Source organism: Dama dama, chromosome 28 (genome assembly GCF_033118175.1).
Source record: "Dama dama isolate Ldn47 chromosome 28, ASM3311817v1, whole genome shotgun sequence".
NCBI classification, from domain to species: Eukaryota; Metazoa; Chordata; class Mammalia; order Artiodactyla; family Cervidae; genus Dama; species Dama dama.
The window spans coordinates 38,366,804-38,384,436 of NC_083708.1; the positions used below are offsets into that span (position 1 = coordinate 38,366,804).

The window sequence follows — 17,633 nt, forward strand, 5'->3', positions numbered from 1 at the left end:
GGGTAGCAAAGAGCCGGGCACGACTGAGCGACTGAACTGAACGAACCAGCAACTAATGCAAACACCTTGTACGTTTTATTAGCTGTTTATCCCCCAATGAGACAATAAACTAGTCTTACTCATCTTCGCAGCCCCCAGACCTACAGAGCGTACAGCAAATGGGCAAAAACCCCAGAATTAATGACCAAACGAATAATTTGTCCTTTTGATTATACGTTAACCCAGGTAAACCGCAAAAAAAAAAAAAAAAAAAAAAAAAAAAACCATAGCAAATCACATAACTATTTAGGAGATCGAGAAACAATTATTTCTGGGCGAATTTAGAGCAGTGATTACCCAAGGATAACTCAAGAAACATGTACAAGTTTGGGAAAAAGAGGAAATGAGCATCTCTCTGCGCTGAAACAAAGCCTTTACCTACATTCTCGCAAATAATCCTCACAGTTCTATGAAGAATGACTATTATAAACGCTACTTTACACAGCAAACTGAAATTTAGGGACGCTAAATGACCCAACCACAAAGCTCTAAGCGGTCACCTAAATCTGTCAGATTCGAGGCCAGTGCTCAGAGCCCCTCACTCTAACGCCTTTCTCACACATCTGCGAAAACCGAGACATTCCCAATTGTCTAGGATAAAAGCTGCCAAAGCCTTGGTGCCACCTCCACCTCCGGGCTCCCACACGCGGACTTCCCCGCTCTCCGTCTCCCCTTAGGCGGCACGAAGAGAGACTCAAACCAGCTGCTCCATCCACCCGGACTGGAAACGGGTGTCAGGAAGCAGCGTGGGCGGCAGAAGCGCTGACACTCCGTCCCGCTACAGGAGCCCGTTTTGCGCCAACGTTACCCGGGAAAAGAACCCAGTGCACTTACACAACTCTATCCAAAGCGTCCATCGCTACCTCAGGGGGAACCCGGTGAACGCACGTGTAGCGCCCGCTTACGCGATAGGGCTGTGTGTTGCCGGAGGCGGAACCGAACTTCCGGAAACGGAAGTTGCGTGTGACGTCACTTCCTGGGGCCGAAGTGGACCCCTGGAGATGCTATCGGCTGGGGAGGAGGGACTGTGTTCCCTTGGTTACAGGTTTTTGCGTGGGTTCTTTTCAATGTTAACGCTCGCTTCTAGGAACTTGATGGACACACCTGTGTATGATACTGGTCATGGTTCTTGGCCTTCCCTCAATCAATAGAAATTAGAGAGGCCAGCCAAGAAATTAAGGCTAGGTTTTTGGGAGGCTGCTGCGCCTGCAGGAGGGACTAAAACCAAGTAACAGGTTCCCTTGCTTGCTGGGAAGGGGGCGGGGCAGGTGAGCTGGTTCCTTATATGGCGTGAGGACTGGGTGTGTACAGGGGTGGTCTGGAGGGGTGGCTCACCTCTTAGGTGGTGTTGAGTGCACTAGCATAGTTTTGCTCCCAGCTCTAGATAAGTGGCAGTTGAGTTTTGTGGGTGTGGGTGTGTGGTTTTTTTTAATCTTGTCCATAAGTTGCTCCAACTGCCCATGCACAGTTATTTTTAGTCTCTTATGGCTTCTGTGTATGTTATTACTGGAGGAGAGGAGACTTTTGTCCAGGTGCAAGCATTGCAGCAATGCAGGAAAAGGTCCCAGGTCAGAGCCCCTATCATGTCTGTATCTGGAACCAGCTATTCAAGGAACAGGTGGTGTTCATCTGGGAATCCCCTAGGATGCTAAAAAGGTTGATGGTGTGGTAGGTACTCACATAGTCACTAAAATGATCAATGTGCAATATGCACCGTTGAGAAAACTGAGATCAGTGAGGCAGAGTTTATAACTGCCATGGTGCCCAGCACATAAAAGGTATGGAGAAAATAATACTAAGATCCTTACTTCCCCCCTGTGTTTCAGTTGTCTATTTCGGGTACCATGTTAGTCCTGTAAAGTGTACAATTTCTGTGGTTTTTAGTGTATTTGCAAAGATGTTCATCCACCACCACTAATTTCAAAACATTTTTATCACCCTTCTCATAACCCAGTAGCACTCCCCACTTTTCACTCTTGCCGATCCCTGGTAACCTCTATGTCTCCATAGATCTGCCTATTGAGAAAATACCATATAAATGGATTCATACAATATGCGGCCTTTTTTGTCTGGCTTATTTCACTTACTATGTTCCCATGTGCTCATGTTTATGGTTCACATGTGTTGTAACATGTATCAGTACTTCATCCTCAGTACATTCATTTCTTTATTTAGAACTGGGTAATGGTCATTCTGTGGATATACCATGTTTGCTTAGCCATTCAAAAATTTATGTACATTGGTGTTTCCACTTTTTTTTAAGATTATACCTTATGATGCTTTGAATATCCATGTTCAAGTTTTTGTGTAGACTTCTGTTTTTAATTCTCTCGAAGTAGAATTGCACAAGGCCACCCTGTTTGACGTTTGGAGGAACTGTAAAACTTTTCTGCCTGCACCATTTTACATTTCTATTAACAATGTAAAAGGGCCTGGAATTGGTTTTTCTATTGCTACTGTAACAAATTACCACAAATTTACTATCATAAGATAACACAAATTTATTATGTTAGACTTATAGAGATGGTTGCTCCTTGGAAGAAAAACTGTGACAAACCTAGAGAGCATATTAAAAAGCAGAGAAATTACTTTGCCAACAAAGGTCCATCTAGTCAAAAGCTATGGTTTTTCCAGTAGTCATGTATGAATGTGAGAGGTAGACTATAAAGAAAGCTGAGCACCAAAAAATGATGCTTTTGAACTGTGGGGTTGGAGAAGACTCTTGAGAGTCCCTTGGACAGCAAGGGGATCAAACCAGTCAATCCTCAAGGAAATCAGTCCTGAATAGTCATTGGGAGGACTGATGCTGAAGCTGACCGCACTTAATGTCTTTGGCCACCTGATGCAAAGAACTGACTCACTGGAAAAGACCCTGATGCTGGGAAAGATTGAAGGTGGGAAGAGAAGGGGACGACAGAGGATGGCATCAACAACTTGATGGACACGAATTTGAGCAAGTTCTGGGAGATGGTGATGGACAGGAAAGCCTGGCATGCTGCAGTCCATGGGGTGGCAAAGAGTCTGGACACTACTGAGTGACTGAACTGAGACCTCTAGAAACCAGAAGCCTAATTTTACACGTCTAAAATTGTCACTAGGGCTCCATTCCCCCTAAAAACTGGAGGGAGAATCTTTTGCCTTTCCAGGTTATATAAGCTGTTTGCATTTGTTGGTATTCCTGTATCTTAAAAAGGCATCACCCAAACTTCTGTTTCTACTGGCATAACTTCTTTTTCTCTGTTACCTGTTTGACTCCCTCTTATAAAACTCTTGCAATTACATGTTGCCCACTTGGATAATCCACAATTATATCCCCCATCTCAAAATCCTTAACCTAATCATATAGCAAATTCCCTTGGGCAAGTACAGTAACATATTCACAGATCCCTGCGTGTAGAGCGTGGACGTGTTTTGGGGAGAGCGTTATTCTATTAACCACAGGTTCTAGCTTCTCCACTTATCTCCAAAATTTGCTATTGTCCATCTTTTTTCATTAAGCCATCCTACCTAGTGGGTATAAAGTGGTAGCTCATTGTGGATTTCATTTGTATTACCCTGATGACAAGTGATTTTGAGCATCTTTTCATAGGTTGATTAACCATATCTTCTTCCAAAAAAAGTCTGCTCAAATCCTTTGTCTTTTTATTGAGTTGCAATAGTTTCATATATTCTAGATACAAGTCCCTTATCTGATGGATAATTTGCAAATATTTTCTCCAATTGAATAGATGTCTTTTTTTCCTAGATAGTATCCTTTGAATCGGAAAAGTTCAATTTTGATGAAGTCCAGTGTGCCATTTTTTTCTTTTGTTGCTTCCACTTTTCATGTTTTATCTAAAAGGCAATTTCCTAATCCAATGTAGTAAAAGATTTATACCTATATTTTCTCCAAAGAGTTTTATAACTTTAGCCCTTACACTTATTTAAGCCATTAATCCATCTTTTTAAAAAAATTATATATATAAAAAATATTTTTATATATTTATCTGGCTGTACCGGGTTTTAACTGCCACACTTGGGATCTTTGGTTGCAGCATGTGGGATCCATGGCATGTGGGATCTAGTTCCCCAATCTGGGATCAAACCTGGGCCCCTTGCATTGGGAGCAGGGAGTCTCAACCACTGGACCACTAGGGAAGTCCCCATTGGTCCATTTTGAGTAAGTCTTTGTATATAATACGAGATTGGGGAGGGGTCCCACTTCATTCTTTTGCATGTGGATGTCCAGTTGTTCCAGCACCATTTATTAAAAAGATTCTCTTTGCTTCATTGTATTGTCTTTGTTCCTTATCTAAGATCAGTTGACTGTGTCTATTTCTGGGCTCTCTATTCTATTCCATTGACCTATCTGTCTATTCTTTCAGCAATTCCCACTGTCTCTATTACTACAGTTTTTACAGTAAGTCTTGAAGTCCTCCTACTATTTCTTTAACATTGTATTGGCCATTCTGAGGGTTGGCCTCTCCATATAAACTTTAGTCAGTTTGACAATATCCATAGAAAACTTTTGTTGGGACTGCATTGAATCTATAGATCAAGCTTGGAAGAACTAATATCTAGAAAATAGGGCCACTTTCACATACACAAGGAAAGCTAGGCACACTGCTGCTGCTGCTAAGCTGCTTCAGTCGTGTCTGACTCTGTACGACCCCACAGATGGCAGCCCGTCGGCTCCCCCATCTCTGGGATTCTCCAGGCAAGAACACTGGAGTGGGTTGCCAGTTCCTTCTCCAATGCGTGAAAGTGAAGCCGCTCAGTCGCTCTTCGCGACCCCATGGACTGCAGCCTACCGGGCTCCTCCCATGGGATTTTCCAGGTAAGAGTACTGGAGTGGGTTGCCATTGCCTTCTCCCGGGCACACTGCTAACCTGAATAAATTCTGGGATTCTGTTACAAAGAGAAAAAAGGAAGACCAGATATTGGGTCAAGTAATTAGCAGTCTCTCCACATACACATGGTAGAAAAAAATGTTTCTGATTAAAGGAAAAGCTGAGACTAAAGTCATAAAAATTGGGAGGATATACACGCTTATGATTTGGAAAGGCTTTTAATCAGCGTATGTTGTTTTCCAATTAAATAGGAAAAAGTTACAGAACTTATTGAAGGAAAAAATTTCTCATTCTAGAACATTAATTTTCTAATCTGTCAAAACAAAGGTATACCTCCAACAGTTGAGAGAGATAATTTTTTAACATTTTTAATTGGAGGATACTTGCTTTACAACACCGTGCTGGTTTCTGCCATACAACGTGAACCAGCCAGAAGTATACATTATCTCCCTCCGTCCTGAGCCTCCCTCCCACTCTCCCATCCCACATCTCTAGGTCATCACAGAGCACTATGAGATATAATTAATGTGAGGTGTGTTTTATACCAGCATAAACCATATAAAATGGCTGGGTTTTATAGTCAGAAGCAAATATTGCTAATTTCATATAGGTCAACCTGTATCAAAGTTTGTGAATAATTAAAAAAATACTAGTTAGAGCAGATCTAGCTTATCACTGTAATACTTAATTTTTAATTGGAGGATAATGGCTTTACAATGTTATATCACTGTAGTAAACTGACTGTTACAGCTGAATTCCAATCATCTTTCTTCAGTAGGAAAGGAGTGAAATTACAGCTGGAATATCAGGAACTGTACCTTCACCCTTAAGCATTTCTGAATTCTTCTGTTCTCAGAATTGTAATATTGACTTTGGTAGACTGGAAGATGCCCCCCCCCCCCCCCCACCGCCACCGCAAATATTTTCATGCCATAATTTTCAGTGTTATGCCTGTTTACATTACATAGCAAAATGGACTTTGCAGATGGAATTAAAGTTATAGACCTTAAAATAGGGAAGTCAGCCAGATGTGCCCAATGTAATCAAATAAAAGAAGGGTCTAATATCAATGGGATGACAGAAGTAGCAGGGGAGAGTCAAGGACTGAGAGGAACTTGACCATGGTTGGCTCTGAAGAGAAGGGGCTATGAGTCAAGGAATGCAGGCAGCCTCTGGAATATGGGAATGGCTCTCAGCCAACAGCAAGGAAATGGGACCATGATCCTTCAATTGCAAAGAACTGAATTCTGTAAACAACTGAATGAACAAGGAAATGGAGTCCCCCATCCCACCTCCAGAAGAGAAGTTCTACAAATACCTTGATTTTAGCCCAGGTGAGACCCATCTCAAACAGCTGACCTACAAAACTGTAAAAGACAATACACTTCTGTAGCTTAATACACATAAGCCATTAAATGTGGTAATTTGCAATGGCTGCAATAGAAACATATACTTACCTTAGTAAAACCTCCATTTTAAAGGACTCATTACAGAATGGCCCCTATAGTCCTTGAAACCATATTTTTAAAAACTCAATATTTGGTCCTTAATGATTCTAGTATATTAAACTACATTATAACTGGAAATGTGCATATAGCTAACAAAAATAAAAATTGTGAACTACAAAGTCAATTATTTTATATAAAAATTGTATTAAAAGTTCATGACTAGTTATTATGAGAAACATTTCATCTAGGAGTGATTTCTAAGGCAGTTTCTTGAGTATCCATAAAAACAGACCCTTCTGTCTCAAAAGAAGGGATATCAATAAGAGGACCAGAATCCTCTATTTCTAAGTTCGGTGGTTTCTCCTGTTCATAACCCAGGTTTGAATTATCTTTCATTTGAATCTCGTGCTCGTCCAACTCCAGAGATTTATCTGGGTCTGGGGCTACCGCTTCCTCCTCTTCATGCTGATGCAGAAAATTACAAATCATGTTGGGCCTATAGGAGAAATCATTCTCCTTGATTTGCAGCCATTCCACACCACCTAATAGGGGAGGGTGTGGGTGGGGTGAGAAACCAAGAGATATGAAAAAGGAATTTTAGTTACTTCCAAATATTTTTCATTTAAATGCTCATATGAATATTTATCAATATAAAACCCCAACTTAAAGAAAGGAACAAGGTGCCTGAACCAACTGATAAACATGTAATTTTCATCTTACATGGAGACCTTGGAAAGCCTATAAGGTATGCATTATCAAAATCACTACTGTTCTAAGCCCTTTTTCCAGAGTCCAGTTCCCAGCTCATTCTGAAGAGATAACTGATCTTCCACTGCCATCTCTTGTCTTGAAGAAAATTGTCACTTCCCTACAATTTTCTTCTTACTCAGCCAGCTTTCATAATACGGTGGATGATACCACTCTCATCTTCCAAGTCAACATTTATGTGTCATTTTATTTTTTTTTTATTTTTTTTTGTCATTTTAAATTGAAGAATCCAATTGTGAAATAAGACACCTCTCCAAAAAAAAATCCTTGAAAAAAATTTTTGTCCCTTTTCATACCTACAGTCAAAGCCCTAATCCCTCAATGAACTCCCATAATCAAGAACTGCTTCAATAATGCTAGCCATTTTTTTTCTCTTGTCCTTCTGACCCTTTCAGAAAGCCAAGTATTTTCATAGATACTTAATTCCTATAACCCAAGCTGTTTACTGTCATTGTCAAAATTCCATTAGGTATCTGTAAGATATCCCAACTTATCTTGTCACCCTGTTTGAGCATCCATCTGTCCTATACCCCACCATAAACTAACTCTTCCGCAGCTGTTTGTTGAAACATCCTGTTGATCCCATATCTTTTCTCTATAAAGTCTCCCTCTTTCAAAACTTGATTAGTCCCTTCCCTCCAGCTCAGCTTCAGCTACTGACTTCTATTAAAAAAAAAAAAACTATATTTTTTGCTTGCAATAACATATTCTAAACATATAGAATAACATTATTCTAAAAAAAAATTTTTTTTTGCTTGCCATAACATTATTCTCTTAGTCACCAAGTTCAAAACCTTAAAGTCACCCTAAAGCCTACTCTGTTATTTAGCGTAATACTTGGCACATACTGCTAAGCCACTTCAGTCATGTCCAACTCTGTGCAACCCCATCCCTGGGATTCTCCAGGCAAGAACACTGGAGTGGGTTGCCATTTCCTTCTCCAATGCATAAAAGTGAAAAGTGAAAATGAAGTCGCTCAGTCATGTCTGACTCTTTGCGACCCCATGGACTGCAGCCTACCAGGCTCCTCCGTCCCTGGGATTTTCCAGGCATGAGTACTGGAGTGGGGTGCCATTGCCTTCTCCAAGTTGGCACATAACAGATACTTAAAATAAATTGAGTGAAATGGGTGTCGAATCGTAGACATCCATGTCTGTCTCAGTGTGATTTACTTTAGAGTATAAGCTCCTAGAAAATAAGGACCACACCTCTGTCTACTTTGTTCTGCTGGCATCCAAGATGGTCCCCAATGATCCTCACCTACCTGACATGCATGCTCTGTGTTGTCCCTTCCCACACAGAATAGCATATCAAAGAAATGACAGAATGTGACTTCTAAGGCAAGTTCATAAAAGACTTTGTGGCTTTTACTTTCTTCTTAAAAATCACTTGGTCTGGCAAAGCCAGCTGCTGTGTCAAAAGGGCACTCAAAACAGTAGTGTGAGGAGGGCAAGGCAGTGACACCTCCCGCACAAACTCACCAGCCATGTGAGTGAGCCATCCTACAGTTAGATTTTTCCAGCCCTACTCAAGTCTTCAGATGACTATAGCCCAGTCAGCAAAATGATTGCAACCTCATAAGAGACCCAAGCCAGACTACCTAGCTAATACACTGTTTCCCAATTCCTGATTGATAGAAACCATGGGAGATGGTGCTTCTGTTGCTGTTGTTTTAAGCCATTAAGTTTAGGGGCCACTTTTCATGCCGCAGTAGATAACCAGTACAGCCTTGAATAGTTGGTTGCTAATTTATTTGATTAAAATACACCCAAATTTTGCACTTCCCTGGTGGCACAGTGGATAAGAATCTGCCTGCCAATGCAGGGGACACAGGTTTGATCCCTGGTTTGGGAAGATTCCATATGCCGTGGGAGCAACTAAGCCCATGAGCCACAACTACTGAGTCTGTGTGCTGCAACTACTGAAGCCCATGCACCTGGAGCCTCTGCTCCGCAACAAGAGAAGCCGCAGTGGTGAAAAGCCTGTGTATTGCAAAAAAGAGTAGCCCTGCTTGCTGCAACTACAGAAAACCCGTACAAAGCTAATAAATAAACAAAAAGATGCATCCAGATTCTCCCCAAGAGTTATTAGATTATTAAAAGACTAGAGCAAATTCTCTAACTTCCTTTAAGAAGAATATTTAAATGATAGTTAAGCCATTTGATATGTATATGCCTTTCAAGTTCATTCTAGAACTTCAAGTGCCTCCTTCCTATTATTTTCAAAGTGCCTAAAAAAAACGGGTAGTTGTGGAATATGTAAGAACAAAGATTTGTTATATAGTTATGTGTAGCTGGTATAAATTTATAGATGATGAATGTACCTTCAAATGTTTATTCTTTAAAATACAATAAATCAAGCCATGAGTATTCATCATTAGGGTCTCATTTACTAGTGTTTCAAATATGTCTTGGAGCAATAAGCCTTGTTTTTGGTGGACAAACACATTTATTTTGACCGTGTCCCAAATTCCCTAGGGCAACAGAAAGAGGTTGGTGTGGTGAGCAATAGGCTTTTAAACCATCAAGTGGTTATTTGTCCATCTCCACAAACATATGCCTGCTACAGGTGCAAGAAACTCCTACAAAGTCTCTAGCGTTGGATGACTAGCAACTGGAAAAGGCTAACTGGGTGTTTATTAAGAACTAGACTTAAGATTAACAACTGTGGTCTTAGAGTCCCTCCCTCACATATAAAGCCAGCTTCTTCCAGTAGTAAGCATCTTGGGGAAGGTTACTGGATCTCCCCAAAGCTCAGGAGATCCTGTGGGGATCTAGAACTGCTACCATCATATCTTCTGCTCTTACAAAAAAGTTTTAATGGTGGGAAGAGAAGTGGCTGCTGAATTCCTTGGGGTTGAAATCATGTCAAATTGCTTGACAAACTCCTCACAATCGTTTCCAATGCAAAGCAGATAAACATTTCTCATATGTCTCCAGTGCCCCCAGCTATATGAGAATTCAACTAAATTTTAAAATCTATCTTTGGTACTTTTTATGGAGAACTCTCAATTTTCACATACTTAACCTATCACACATAGTTATTATTATGAAGTACAAAGAACATCCTGGCAACAATGTGTCATAAAGCCAATAATGAATCATCTATTTTCAGAGAAATAAGTGAACTAACCTATGTTTTCTTCTCCTTCCTTCTTTTCTGTCAGAAGAGTCCTTGTCATGCTGAGCTTCTTCATTGTGTGGCATTTATATTTTAGCACTGTTTTATTACTGCCTTCTGCATCCACTAAAATATAAAATGAACACTATTATACTGCTTGACGCCATCAAATAATCATGTTAAGCCTCAATGGTTCCAGTTTAGAGAAAACTACTTTCTGTCAAGATAGTGCAGTTAAGTTCAAGATTTAACTCATTCCTCCTGCTCTAGCCACAGAGGTGTAACAGATTAAATACGTAAGAACTGAAGATACAAGTGAACTCATAGACAACACACATCTACAGGGGACAGAAACCCAAAGTTAAGAGTAAAGCTACAGGCCTATTAGGTGACAGCCCTGAAGTGGTAAAGAGGGGCTGGGAATTTGGTTTGACTGGGTAATGAGGTCTAAAATTCTGTCGCTCAAAATGAAGGACCAAAGTCAGACACTACTTGAAGCCAGACTGGAGTGAGAACATCCCCAATCAGGAGAGAAAGCTGAGAAAAAAAAAATTGCTGCCCACCTGCTGCTTGGGGTCACAGCTTTATAAAAAACTGTGTGTGTAGGCGGGAATGACGGATGAGACTCTGTGCTAAGGATGTGAAGCACACTGAAAGCCTGAAGAGCCTGCCACTGTGTGGCTGACTGATACTACACTTCAGAGAGCAACACAGTGTTATCTGTTAAGTTGAACCATGTGAAACTGGCGATATTCAGCCCAAATTGTTGATTTCATATGGTTGAATCTAGTACACATACTCATCAATCTAACAGTTCCGTTTCTAAGTGTATATCCAAGAGACATTTTTACATATATGCACAAGACATTTTTGTGGTGAGTAAATAAGCATAATGAAGAAAACAGGCTCTGGAGCAGACCATCTTGGTTCCAATCCTAGCTCTGCTTCTATCCTGGCTCTGCTTCTAGGTCTATGACCTTGAGAATGTTTTCATCTCTCTGTGCTTCAGTTTCTTCAAATATAAAATGAAGATAACAATGCCATCTACCTCACAGACTTGTGGTGAGGATTCAGTACATTGATACATGGAACACTTAGAACAGTGCCTGACATACAGAAAGCACTCAATAAATTTTTGTAGTTATTAATAAAAATGGAAGCAACCAACATGTCCATTAATTGGAGAAAAAACTGCAGTACAGTCACAATAGCAACAGGGAAATCAGTTATATTTTTTATATATATATATATATATATATAAGCATGTAAAAAATCTCCAAACATATCTCTAATTAAAAAAAAAAAAAGATATAAGGGCCTTATTAAAAAAAAGAAAAAAAAAAGATATAGAATGATATATTTATCATATGCTACAATTTATATTAAGTGTGAAAGTATCCAGAAAGTGCTATTTATTGTCTGCTGATACATACATATGTAATATAAAATCAGGTGTAAGAAAGATAAACACTAAATTCAAGAGAGTGATCACCTCTGAAGACAAGTGATTACCTCTGAAGACAGAAGGGAGTAATTTTGGAGAGGGATATACAAGGGGCTTCAAATGCACCTGGAATGTTTTTTAACTGCCTAGCCAAAAGGGAGGATTTGACACAGGTAGACAGTGGGTACACGAGATGTTTAACTTTAATATCCATCATACACAAGTATGTTTGAAATATTTCATAACACAAAGAGTTGAGTCAGCATAGCAATCACTTACCATATTCAACATTTTCTTCAAATATAACACAGGTCCCAACAGTGTCTGCAGAAAAACATTAAGGCAACTTGTTGAAATAGCTACTTTCTCCAAAAGGCATATAAAAAAGGGAATTTCATCTCTCTGACATCCTCCTACCTTCATACTCTCCAGCAAAGACATAGCTGTCCACTTGCAGAATGGGCCTTTCGGTATCAATTCCCTACAACAGAATATAGGACCATCAAAAAATCATTAGTAAAAACAGCCTTGGGAGCGGGGGAAATTGGTGAAAAGGGGCTCAAATGAATAGCAACTTCCAGTCATAAAAAAAATAAGTCCTGGGATGTTTAAGAACATCACGGTGACTATAGATAATACTGTACTTTATATATGAAAGTTGTTAAGGCAGTAAATCTTCAAAGTTATTACCAGAAGAAAAAAAATTTTGCAATTATATGTGTAGTGATGCGGGTTAATTAGACATTGTGGTGATCATTTCACAATACAAGTACTGAAAATACTGCACAGCTGAAACTAGTATAATTAAAAAAAAATTGTTTGTTCAATCCTTCAGTCATGTCTGACTCTTTGCGATCCCATAGACTGCAGCACGCCAGGCTTCCCCATCTTTCAGCATCTCCCTGAGTTTATTTACACCCATGTCCATTGAGTCAGTGATGCCATCCGATTATCTCGTCCTCTGTTGTCCCCTTCTCCTCCTGCCTTCAATTTTTCCCAGCATGAGGGTCTTTCCCAATAAGTCAGCTCTTCACTTCAGGTGGCCAAAATATTGGAGCTTCAGCATCAGTCCTTCCAGTGAATATTCAGGGTTGATTTCCTTTAGGTTCAACTGGTTTGATCTCATTGCTGTCCAAGAGACTTTCAAGAATCTTCTCCAGCACCACAGTTTGAAGGCTCAATTCTTCAGCGCTCAGCTTTTTTTATTGTCCATCTCTCACATCCGTACATGACTACTGGAAAAACCATAGCTTTGACTAGATGGACCTTGGTAGGCAAAGTAATGTCTCTGTTTTTTAATATGCTGTCTAGGTTGATCATAGCTTTTCTTCCAAGGAGCAAGCATCTTTTAATTTCATGGCTGCAGTCACCAGCTGCAGTGATTCTGGAGCCCAAGAAAATAAAGTCTGTCACTGTTTTCATTGTTTTCCCATCTATTTGCCATGAAGTGATGGAACCAGATGCCATGATCTTAGTTTTTTGAATGTTGAGTTTTAAGCCAGCCTTTTCACTCTCCTCTTTCCCTCTCATCAAGAGGCTTTTTAGGAAAAAAAAAAAAAGAGGCTTTTTAGTTCTTCGCTTTCTGCCATAAGGGTGGTGTCATCTGCCTATCTGAGGGCACTGATATTTCTCACAGCAATCTTGATTCCAGCTTCTGCTTTATCCAGCCCAGCATTTTGCATGATATACTCTGCATGTAAGTTAAATAAGCAAGGTGACGATATACAACCTTGACGTACTCCTCTCCCAATTTGGAACCAGTCTGTTGTTCCATGTCCGGTTCTAACTGTTGCTTCTTGACCTGCATACCGGTTTCTAAGGAGGCAGGTAAGGTGGTCTGGTATTCCCATCTCTTGAAGAATGTTACATAGCTTGTTGTGATCCACACAGTCAAAGGCTTTAGCATAGTCAATGAAGCAGAAGTAGATGCTTCTCTGGAATTCTCTCGCTTTTCTGATGATCCAACAGATGTTGGCAATTTGATCTCTGGTTCCTCTTCCTTTTCTAAATCCAGCTTGTACATCTGGAAGTTTGCGGTTCACGTACTATTGAAGCCTAGCTTGAAGGATTTTGAGCATTACTTTGCTAGCATATGAAATGAGTGCAACTGTGCGGTAGTTTGCACGTTCTTTGGCACTGCCTTTCTTTGGGATTGAAATGATAGCTGACCTTTTCCAGGTCAGTTTTATAAAAAATATTTTATTTTTTATAAAAATTATATATTATTATAAAAATAATAATTTATTTATTTTTGGCTGTGCTGGGTCTTTGGTGCTGTGAGGGCTTTTCTCTATGGCAGCGAGCTGGGGCTACTCTCTAATCACAGCGCTCTGGCCTCTCGCTGCAGCGGTTCTCTCGTTGAACAGGATGGGCTCTATGGCACTCGGGCGTCAGTAGCTGTGGCTGGAGGGCTCTAGAGCACTGGGCTCAGTAGTTGTGGCGCAGGCGGCTTAGTTGCTCTGGGGCATGTGGGATCTTCCTGGATCAAGGATCAAACTCTGGCCTCCTGCATTGGCAGGTGGATTCTTTACCACTGAGCCACCAGGGAAGTCTAGTATAATATTACATGTCAATTACTTCTCAATTTAAAAAAGAAAAGAGGGATTTCCCTGGTGGTCCAGTGGTTAAAACTCCATTGCAGGGGGCACAGGTTAGATCCCTGGTCAGGAAACGAAGATCCCACCTGCCTGGAGTGGGCACAGTAGTTGCAGCCCAGAGGCTCTTTAGTTGCGTCCTGTGAGCTTCAGTGGTTGTGGCACTGAGACTCAGCTGCCCCAGGGCATGTGGGATCTTAGTCCCCTCACAGAGAATTGTGCCCCTGTCCCCTGCATTGCAAGGCAGATTCTTAACCAGAGAGGTCCAAAAACAGTGTATTGTTTTTCAGAATTTAATCTTCCATTTCAAAATGCCACCCTCCCCCCGCCAAATCTTTTAACTCTCTCCAGCCACACATGCAGACATTCAGGCATAGTTGTTGATGCTGTCAACTACAAATTGGCACTTGCCAAGAGCACTGCCAATGACTGAACTACAAGGGCATCTGTCACCTGCGCCTGTGGAGACTGAACCCTGTGCTACTGCAGCTGTTGACCTTCAACATCCCCTGGGAGAGTTCAGGGTGAAGTGAGGCACTGTGTGTTCCAGGGAATCTGGTGGGACAGATATTTAGACAGATATTTTAAGGAACTGATTTTATGAGCCAAAATCCTTGCATCTCCTCATACCTAGAAAAGCACTAAATCCCTTCATGGTGACATCAGATCCTTGTGACTAGCAGAAAACCTTTTGTAACATGAGTGCTTAATGGTACTGAACTCCCTCTTCACCAAAATCTCATATATTGACTCTTCCCCACTGTCTCTTTGGAGCAGTCTCTCAGAACTATCAGAGGTGCTGCCTCCCTGGCTGCAGTTCTCATTTTGCCCCAAATAAAGCTTAACTCGAAACTCTCAAGTTGTGCGTCTTTTTTTGGTCGACAATGCTGTAGAAGTTGGGCATTAGTTTTCTCCCAGCTGCTCCCTGTTGTGTGACTGTCTCCAACAGTTCACTGCTTTGTATACCTGGAATTAATCTATTTTAAAGGGATACTTTTGAACTGTGGTGTTGGAGAAGACTCTGGAGAGTCCCTTGGACTGCAAGGAGACCCAACCAGTCCATCCTAAAGGAACTCAGTCCTGAATATTCATTGGAAGGACTGATGCTGAAGCTGAAACTCCAATACTCTGGCCACCTGATGCGAAGAACTGACTCATTTGAAAAGACTCTGATGCTGGGAAAGATTGAAGGCAGGAGGAGAAGGGGATGACAGAGGATGAGATGGCTGGATGGCATCACCGACTCAACGGACATGAGTTTGAGTAAGGTTCGGGAGCTGGTGATGGACAGGGAGGCCTGGTGTGCTGCAGTCCACGGGGTCACAAAAAGACACGACTGAGCCACTTAACTGAACTGACTGAACTAAAGGGGGTGGGTATATGTCACCATCCATTCTTGTTTTAGAGTTAAGAAAACCTATAACAACCCACCAATTCTGCAAGACTCACCAAAATCTTGCATTTATTTTCACATTTTGCGAGCAAGTCTGAATCAAGAATTCCTGATAATTCCACCATAACCAACTGCTCCTGGTGGAAGAAAGAAGGGTTAACGCGTTAGCCTGTGAGAGCGCAGGAAGAGGCAGGCAGTTATGGAGAAAAGCCAAACACACACCCGCAGTGAAACGGCTCTTCTTTTGTGAAAACTAGGTCCTGCTTTCAAGGAGAGGAAACGCGCTCCGTTAACGAAGGTAACCTCCCTCCTTCCCCCTCGAACTTCCGTGTGGCCCGTAGGGCTGTGGGCAGCTGCCTGCCGCCCCATGCGCTCAGGGGCACAATCCCGCCAGGCGCCCGCGGGCCGCGCCCCGACTCCCTGCCCCGCACACAGCCACTTCCACCCCGGCCACCACCCCGCAGGCTTCCGCCGTGGCACTCACTGTTTCCTCCTCCTCCTCTTCCTCCTCTTCGTCCCAGTCCACCCAACTCGGCTCCTTGGCCGCTGCCGCCATGCCGCCGCTCCTCTGCGCCGCCGGCGAGCCGCGGGCCCCGCCCGCCGGGGCCGCCATCTTGAGTAAGGGCAGCCGCGCCCGCCGCTCCTGCCAGCACGCGAGATGGTGGCTCCCGGGCGCACGCGGAGCTCCTTGTTCCTCTCCGAGAGCTGGAGCCAGGACCCTGGCCTCGGCCGGGCGGCTTCGGCGACCTAGCGAACCGTCGGATTCCCGTCGCTGGTGGAACGAGCCCACTGGCGAGCGAGGCAGAGGAGATCAAGAAGGTGCAGGCAAAGAGGCCCCCGTGCGCGAGGGAAATGGAGAGGCCTAGGGTATCCCCATCCTACATTTCTTTGAAAGAAATTCTTAATGTTGTGTAAACACTCATCCTCAATTCAAGTTCTCCCCGAGCCAAGCTAAGGGCACACTTCGCTGCGCTAGGAAGTGAGCTTGGGTTTCAGGACCCTGCAAAAGCTGCAGGCCTCGCAGGTGGCGCTAGTGGTTAAGATCCCGCCTGCCAGTGCAGGAGACGGGGGTCGATCCCTGGGTTGGGAAGATCCTCTGGAGGTGGGCATGGCAACCCATTCATGGTGAGGAGCCTGGCGGGCTGCAGTCCGTAGGGTCCCATAGAGAGGGACACGGTTGAAGCGACTTAGCACGCAAAAAAGATGCAGGAATGGCAGATGGAGATCAGATTGCCCTAAGCGCTGTAAGAGACAGAAATTGGGGAGTACTAGAGACTAAGTTGGAAATGGCAGCCCACTCCAGTGTTCTTGCCTGGAGAATCCCAGGGACGGCAGAGCCTGGTGGGCTGCCGTCTGTGGGGTCGCACAGAGTCGGACACGACTGAAGCGACTTAGCAGCAGCAGAGACTAAGTGAAGTTTTGAACAGGATTTTTCTAAAAGTAACAACGGATTTTTCTGATTATAAAATAAATGATCTTTGTAGAGAAACAGGATGATCTGCTTCCACAGAGCATGAGATTTGGGGTCTGCTACTTGTGTGATCTGCTTCCACAGAGCATGAGATTTGGGGTCTGATACTTGTCTGATTTGCTGCATTATTAATTGCAAGGCTTTAGGCAAGTTGGTTTTTGTGAGGATTAAAAGAGATTATACATGTAAAACAGATTGTCTGGCACATATTAAGCACTTAATATGCATTTAGCCTAGTAATAGTAATACTATGTAAAAATTTAGAGTATTATAACTTTTAAAAAACATTTTTGGGGAATTTTCTGGTGGTTCAGTGGTTAGGACTATGCTTTGTCTGCGGTGGCCTTGGTGGGGGAAATATGATCCCACAGACCATGCTGTGTGGCTGAAGAAAATGAAAACCAAAAACATTTTCCTACACAGTTTAGCTTTCCAGCTTCTTTCTACATACACAAACACAATTTTTATTACAAAAATGTGTTCCAACTGTACATCTGTTTTAAACTTGCTTTTCTCACTATGTGTAG

At 42.2% G+C, this 17,633-nt stretch overlaps 3 protein-coding genes across 3 annotated transcripts in view; 1 reads left to right on the forward strand and 2 right to left on the reverse strand.

Annotated features, from left to right (window-relative positions):
* RPF2 (ribosome production factor 2 homolog) overlaps positions 1-1,001 on the reverse strand; it is a 31,941-nt gene extending 30,940 nt beyond the window's left edge. The window contains exon 1 of the mRNA XM_061131790.1: positions 874-1,001. Within this exon, the coding sequence (XP_060987773.1) occupies positions 874-896 (23 nt within the window). The 5' untranslated portion in view covers positions 897-1,001. The remainder of the gene's footprint in view (positions 1-873) is intronic.
* A 4,066-nt stretch (positions 1,002-5,067) lies between these two features.
* On the reverse strand, positions 5,068-16,268 carry GTF3C6 (general transcription factor IIIC subunit 6). The gene is made up of 6 exons (XM_061131791.1): positions 16,120-16,268; positions 15,692-15,772; positions 12,066-12,129; positions 11,928-11,972; positions 10,217-10,330; positions 5,068-6,858 (listed from the first exon to the last, which is right to left on the reverse strand). The coding sequence occupies exons 1-6, from the start codon at positions 16,246-16,248 to the stop codon at positions 6,557-6,559; spliced, it is 735 nt and encodes a 244-aa protein (XP_060987774.1). The 5' UTR covers positions 16,249-16,268; the 3' UTR covers positions 5,068-6,556.
* CDK19 (cyclin dependent kinase 19) overlaps positions 15,916-17,633 on the forward strand; it is a 270,457-nt gene continuing 268,739 nt past the window's right edge. The window contains exon 1 of the mRNA XM_061131788.1: positions 15,916-15,933. The gene's annotated coding sequence lies outside the window, so the exon portion shown is untranslated. The remainder of the gene's footprint in view (positions 15,934-17,633) is intronic.

Bases quoted from the DNA above. Each gene is read 5' to 3' on its own strand.
- GTF3C6 (XM_061131791.1), bottom strand. From the start codon at position 16,248: ATGGCGGCCCCGGCGGGCGGGGCCCGCGGCTCGCCGGCGGCGCAGAGG. The intron at 12,130-15,691 runs GTGAGTCTTGCA...ATTCTGTTGTAG, and splicing joins AAAATAAATGCAAGATTTTG to GGAATTGATACCGAAAGGCC. The intron at 10,331-11,927 runs GTAAGTGATTGC...TTTATATTTTAG, and splicing joins TGAAGAAAATGTTGAATATG to TGGATGCAGAAGGCAGTAAT.